Here is a 7,226-nt window from a genome sequence, read left to right on the forward strand (position 1 = left end):
GAGGAGGCTGGAGGACGGGCTCTGCCTTTGCCTGCCTCTCCCTGCCCGAGTGCAGGCAGGGGTCACCGCTGCCTGACGCTGATGCTCCTGGATGCAAACCCCACCATACCGCGCAGGCACCCTCCTTGCAAGCTCCCTCTTGCAAAGTGCCACACAGATGTGCCTCCTGCGCGCGAGGCGGAGCAGTGCTGCCCCGCAGGCACCATCGCCCTGATGCTGAGACGTGGCTGCTGCTGGAAGAGCCCAGTCCCCGGTTCACAGGAACACACGCAAACCTTTTTGTAGGGCGGACCGCAGACAATGGCAGCCAGGAAGCAGGGTGTGTTCCTTCCCAAAAGGAACGCCATATATTTTGCAGCCATGAACTCCTCCATAAGCTCCCACACCCCTCCTCGGTGCTAACTGCCCAGCCATTTCCAGAGCACAGGGATGCGTCTAACAAGTCATGGACATTATTACCTGGTTTGGACGCTGTTTCGCACCACCCAAGCCCGGCAAGGCAGGCACCCGGCACCATCCGTGAAGTTAAAGGCCCCTGGACCAGCACTAATGATGGCGATTTAGTGCTCAGGGCCATGGAGGCCCTCAGGAATAACCAAAAGAGAGCACATGCCTCTGCAAGTGGAGATGGAGTGGGATCATACACACTAACACCAGCAGACTTTGTCACACGGCTGAACCACATGCAACGCAGAGATTTACCCCAAATTCCACCCAGCTGGGCCGGCAGTGAGGCAGGGTGGACACCAGCTGGTGACCGTCCCATCTGATAAGGCACCGATGAGGCTTTCCAGCCACAAAACGGTCACGGGAGAGTCAGCAGGAGCGGCTCGTGTTGGTGACTTCATCTGGAAAGCACACCATTCCTCTCTCATCAAGGAGACAAAGAAACATCCCACAAGGAAGGAAGAGAGGAGAATTTGGGATCAGGACCCAAGAGACAGGTCAAGTGACCACTGTTAGTGCCAGGTGCTGCTGTCTGCTTCTCACCACCCGGGCTTCAATCCACTCGCTATCCAGCATCTCCTCCTTCACCCAGCAACATCCTCTGAATCACAACAGGCAAACCGAGGCAACTCAAATCCTCCTGCCCTCATCCAAAGGTTCATTTTAAAGCTCATTTGTTAGAAATCCCCGCAGAGCCATTCTCTGAGCAGGGGGGACCCAGCGTGCTTGCCCCTGCCTGACTCCTGGCACTGCGCTCTCATCTTTGTACAACAGTGGGTTACTCACAAGCTCTCTGAATTCTAGGCGTTTCTCTAGGAAATACACGGCTGGCTGTCTGTCCCACGCCTGCCTGCAGGTCTGGGCGAGCGGCCGCATTCCCCTCATTCCAGCCCCGCAGCGCCGCTCACATTCCTGCCCGCGTGCCAGGGCTGCATGCTCCTGGCTGGTGCAAGAGCAGCAGCGCAGGAACGAGCCCGATGGCTGGGCTTGCAAATCCTAAAGGTATGCCAAGAAAACCATTTTGTATCACAAAAAGGCTTATTCATTACCTGCTGGTATTCAAAACAGCTCTAGGGCAGGGATGGGTTAAATAGACTGGAAGGAATTGGGAAATCTCACTCTGGCCCTACCCTGCAAGGCACAAACTACTACTGAAGCCAGGAGAAGCACATGGTGATCAGCATCCCACACGATTCAGATCTTTATCTATTTATGATTCCCAACCCTGTCCCAAAAGCCTGCTTTTCCATCCTCTCCAGACCTGCATTATACATGAGGGACAGGCTAGAAACGTGGGTTCAGCTCAGTACCCCTGTCGCCAGTCAGCCTGAACAACGCAGCATACCAAGGCAGAGATTTCAGATGAGCTTTGCTGATCTGAGAAAATTAAGGGCCCAATTTAGACACAGATCGTTGTGAGTGTGATCCCACAGCTATCAAGGACTTCATCCACTATTCAAAGCATTCAGACTTCACCCGATTTGCGTATGCGGACCCCCACACACCGAAGCACCCAGCCACTAAAACGTCCAACTGCAAATGCAAAACTGACTCAGAAAACAAAGAGTCTTTAAGATAATTTGTCCTGGGTTTAGCATGTTTGGGAAATGTAAGTAATGCATCAGAAAACTTGGGGCTGGGTTTTCAGTCTGTTAGCAGGTGCGTGACATGCGCTGGGTCAACCCCTGCACCTTTTACCTGGCATCAGAGGTTTCTCACCACCACGAGGCTCTGGTTTCCTTTCCGGACCTGCCTGGTGAAGGCTGAGGCTGCCACGACCCATCTCCCCCAGCTGCCCCCCCGTCCCAAGCATCTCTGCCTCGGCTCCTCGGCTCCTTCCTGTGCACCCCTGGCCAGGTCCCCAGGGTCAGGGCACGGCCTTACTGGGCTCACGGTGACATCCCGTAGGATCAGCCTTGTCTTCCCAGGCGAACCTTGTTACTGCATGGGACGCAGACCAGCAGGACCAGAGTCCTTAATCCTATTCACACCCGCTAACCCCAATACTTCCCCCACCAATCCCCCCCTTCCTGCTCATCCCAGCCACTATTTGTTATTTTCGTGCCTTTTGGGGGCTTTGGTAATTACCATGAGTCATAACACCAGAATTTACTTATCAAGAAGAATCACAGATCAGACACTCTGCAATGAATATTGTATAAGCTTGGATGAGAATTAGCATAGATGGGCTCAGTTTGATTTTATGCATTACAAAATGGATTCAGTTCCCATGGGGCTAGCATTTTACGAAAAGACAGAGGCCAAATGATTTGATACCGAACCTGGCAATACATATACTTATTTATATATTAAAACCCATATCTGACATGGAAATCTAATCTGCATTAAGTCTGTTGGGTGAGTAATCAAAATCGACGTGAAGCAAACACTCAGAATACACCAACCGCAGGATGGGTGGTGGGTTTTATTGCTGTTTTTTCATCTTTTCAGAAGAAAGCTCCAGAAACCTGGTACGAGAAACCTCCTGTAATAGTGACTTCCAGGCTGCTGCCACCAGCCGGGCTGTGAGAGTGACTTGCAGGTATCTGGGCTAAAGCATGGGGCAGGGGGGAAACAACAGTTTTTGGAAGTTCCCGCAAGGGACTGCAAATCCCGAATTGCCACCACAGAGTCCACAGGGAATATTCAGGAACCCAAAAGCTCTCATAAGATATGCAGCAAGAAGGGGCAATTCTCACCCAAGCACAACATTTATCTCTGCTCCCCATCCCATCGGAAGGAGAGCTAACATCAGGGGATTTCACCTAAGGCAGGACCACACAGACTGGGAGCAGCACGCACAACGGAGAATTATTTCGAAGCAGCCACGACACAAGACATGACTCTCTCGAGATAGTGCTGCACCCAGAAGCAATTTAATATAGGTGGGTACAGTACAGCCCACTGACTGCGCATGGGTTATGAATAGAGGCATTCAAGTAACCCAAATAAAGGCCAATAACTCAACTTACATTTTACACTGAGTTTTTGAATGCTGTAGGGGCCAACACAGGACTAAAACAACAAGAGATTTGACTCTCTTGCTACTTTCCACCACTCAGGAACTTAAAGCAGTTGGGGAAGACAAGCTGCTTCTGTTGTTTCAGCTCCCGGCCTTACAAAAACCAGCGGAAAAACCACCCTGCGCACACGCTGCGCTCACAACCAAGGCACCGCCAGGATGGTAACCTGGACACTGAACAGGCTACACGCTCTCGCTGGTGCATAGGTGCAGCTCCGAAGGGAGCACCCAGAGATGCAGTTACAGAGGGCTCCAAAGATGCTCGGCAGCATGCATTTGGGGAAAGGCAAATCAGATTACATTGATCCAATTTTTTGTTCAGGTGGAATAACCACCGGTGGCGATGAGCTGAGCCCATGACATCTAGCTCTGTTTGCAGAAAGCTTTCTCTACAGCCGGTGCAGCAGCCTGCTGTGAAAGTCTGACTGCAAACAGCCAGGTGCCCGCTGCGCTCACGCGAAGCAGCCCCAAAATCATCGGGGAGGATCCCAAGTCACTGCCTGTGCAGGGGAGCGACCATCCACAATAACCATCCACAGCCCCTGGGGAGCGGCGTGAGGGTTCACCTCCAGCCCTCTCCCTCGTCTCCCGGTGCCCCGGCATCCACCCTGGACCGCAGTGGGGAAACAGAGCCCAGCCCAGCCTTGCAAAGCCTGTGCAGCACCCGGGTGGAAAGGGAGGTGGGATGGCGACGCTTCCCATGCAGGGTGCAAGTTGGCCTGCCTCTTCATTTCAACGCCACTTTGTGGGATCGCAGTTCATCCTTGTGGAGAGGTTCCCACTTTACAGGAAAACCAGGATAGATAAGCAGAAGGGTTTGCACTCAAACATGCCCAAATTGCAGGGTCAGCATCCCCGGGAAAGCAGCTGAAACGCAGGGGTAATATGGGAGCTTCCCTGGCAGAAGAAGGGGGTCAGGGTGCAGGGGAACAGCAAATATTTACATTTTCAGGTCAGCACACAATGAAGAGAGACATTTAAGGAGCCAGCGGCTAGAGTTAGAGGGAAAGCTGTTGTCACTGTTTCCCTGGCTACAGCATGCCTGGTGCTCAAGTATCCACGTCTGGACACCTTATTTACAGAAAGTCCCAGTGAAACTGGCAGCAGTCCTGCAGTGCTCAGCCGAAATCAGCACTGGAGAGGTTTGTGAGCAGGCCGGGGAAAAGATGGATGAATTTAGAAAGCTCTTGCCTCATGTGAAGGTAATTAAGCAGCAAACTGATGGCTATTTAAAGCAGGCGAATGGTTATTCTTGGTTTAAGGTCAGGGAACAGAGCTGAGCGACAGCACCTGAGCTCACGCCAGAGGGGGTGTTTGGAGAGGACCCCAAGGATGGATTATTTCTCTTGCTGCTCTCCCCAGGCCCTTGGCCACCTCTGGCAACGCTCCTCTCCTCCTCTGCAGATTGCATTAACCCTTTGCCAGCCTGTGCCCACCTCACCAATGCCGCATGGAAATGGATAAGAAACGTTGCAGCAAGACCCTTTAACCACAGGGAGAAACTATATGTACATACAGAAGACCTCCTTGCAAGCTAGTCATCTTGCACATCTCTATGCTGCAGTTTGTCCCTGCAGGAACAAGGTGCCAGTCCCCAGGAGGGCTGCTGCGAACTTTTATTGTCTTCGAAACTCTTTGAAGCCACTCAGACAGACAGAGCCTCTCCCCTGCCCCTCCGAGCAGCCGGGGCTGCTGGAATTCTGGCACTGGCATGTACAGTAAAAGCAAAGCCATGGTTTACATCAAACACGCTCTCTTCTGTAATTCATGTCACTAACATAAACCAGATGCCATCTTCCTCAGCCTCTGCAGAGAATGATGGCCTGCCTTTGCGTTACATAAAACAGCAAGAAAATGAAATTTAAACCTTCAAGAAAAAGCAAAATAAATAAATCAGTAATTAGGCAAAAAACATCCAAGCCAAAAACAGCTTCCAAGTTTCCAGGAAGAATTAGGTTGTTTATGGAAGTCCTGTTTCAACTAACAGCCTGCCTGGCAGGTGGTAGGAATGTGAGTTTGTGGAGAGCAGAAACATGAAGCGGCTCTGCCTGGGGCACTGTGCTTTGCTTTGCTGTTTTCTTGTTTTAGTTAAACAAGAGGAGACATTACATATATTCAACAAAAGGAGCAGAAAGGAGAGCTGTGCACCAGTGCGGCCTTTCCTACCTTGTATCCCATACAGTCGATTCAGGCGCGACCGTCTGGCCTCATCGGCGTATGGCACAGCTACCCAGGGCATCTCGCTGAAATATTGTTTGAAGGAGTCCTCCGACCTGTGCAAGGGGAACAGGGCATGGGATCCAGAGTACAGCCCCTTCATCTGCCAGGCTCTTTTCTCTTCTCATTAAAAACCTGGCTTGCAAAGCCCTTTATCCCTTCCACCAAAGCCCACTGGTAAGGGCTGCTGGCAGACACAACCCGGGGAGAGCTAGACCAAATTTAAAGCCCCCAGTCCCTCAAGAAGGAGTCTGTGGTGCATTTTTTCCCAATAAAATATTTCAAACTCTCCGGGGCATCTGAATGTCAACCCATGGTGACAGCAGCAGCTCGAGCATCCTTCACCTCAGACCCACGAGCCACAAATCGAAATACAGAGCTGCTCCTCGGACAGAGCCTGCTCTCAGCCCACCGCTGCCCTTGCTAACTCCCCTTTGCACTTCGCCGCTGGGCAGAAGGCAAAGGACTCAGGCAGCCTTTCTGATACCAGAGCCAACCTGCTCTACTCCAAATCAAATTTCCTCCTGAAATCAAACCAGCAATGCTCATAGCTTCCCAGCTTGGGGGCAGCCAGCTCTGCCTGCACAGGGTGTTAGCACTTCCTTACCTGTCTGCACTAACGAAGAGTATCTCAAACTTCTGGCCCGCCTCCTTGATTTTCCGGTAGGACTCCACCAGGACCCTTGTGAGGCTTCGGCATGGTGGGCACTGCAAAACACAACACATGCATAAGGACATCGTCTCCTCCACAGGGCCAGACCCACACCCAGCAGGTCCAGATGACTTAGTGACCATGAAAAGACAGATGTGACCTCATCTTTGCTGGAGTGCTGGGCAGCAGGGGCTTATGGCCCATAAGTTGCCAACAAAACCTCTTCCATTTTCAAAATCCGACCACTCTTCCCCTTCTGAAGGGCCAGCTGAGGATGACAAACCACTGCAATGCTGCAGCTTCTTCCGGAATGGCTGGAGCATCCTAACTGCTTCTACACCAACCAGCCAGAGGTCTTTACTCTCCCACAGAGCTCTGCAGCAAGAGCTGCAGAGGAATCCCCAGATCACCCCCCAAGCTCACTCTGCAAAGTGCCTACTACTCACCCAGTGCGCAGAGAAATAGACCCCAACGTGCGAGCCCTCCAGGGCATTGCTGTCTAGCGTCTGGCCATTGTTCCTTAGCAGAGGCCCAGCAACAACTTCACTGAAGGGTTTTGGCCCCCAGGGGAACTCCAGACCTGGAGAGAGGTCGGGATGAGGGTGGAAAGAAGACACAAAACAGCAAGATGTACATGCAGCATTTACAGTTTCAAAAAGTTCCACCCAAAAAATCATCCCACCTTCTGCAAAGATATGGGGGAGCCAGGGAAGCCAAACTCTGCACCGGAGCCAGGGCCACCTCTTTCTCACAGGTAGGCTGCACCTTCGCTCGAGTCGAGTCGCAGCACCTTTGGCTTGACAAAGCCTGCTCGGGTTTTGTGCCTGATGAGGCATCTTTTCCTTATCAACAGCGTTTATTTTAACAACAGAGGGTGAGGTGATCAGG

General features: G+C 52.0%; 1 protein-coding gene across 1 annotated transcript in view; it reads right to left on the minus strand.

Annotated features, from left to right (window-relative positions):
* Nucleotides 1-6,918, minus strand: part of NXN (nucleoredoxin) — a gene marked incomplete at both ends in the record, with an annotated part of 10,359 nt that extends 3,441 nt beyond the window's left edge. Inside the window, 3 exons of the mRNA XM_009576346.1 lie at nt 5,636-5,742; nt 6,294-6,394; nt 6,785-6,918. Coding sequence (XP_009574641.1) covers nt 5,636-5,742; nt 6,294-6,394; nt 6,785-6,918 — 342 coding nt within the window. The remainder of the gene's footprint in view (nt 1-5,635; nt 5,743-6,293; nt 6,395-6,784) is intronic.
* Nucleotides 6,919-7,226: the final 308 nt, after the last annotated feature.

This window comes from Fulmarus glacialis, unplaced genomic scaffold, assembly GCF_000690835.1.
Source record: "Fulmarus glacialis isolate BGI_N327 unplaced genomic scaffold, ASM69083v1 scaffold37124, whole genome shotgun sequence".
Classification (NCBI taxonomy): Eukaryota; Metazoa; Chordata; class Aves; order Procellariiformes; family Procellariidae; genus Fulmarus; species Fulmarus glacialis.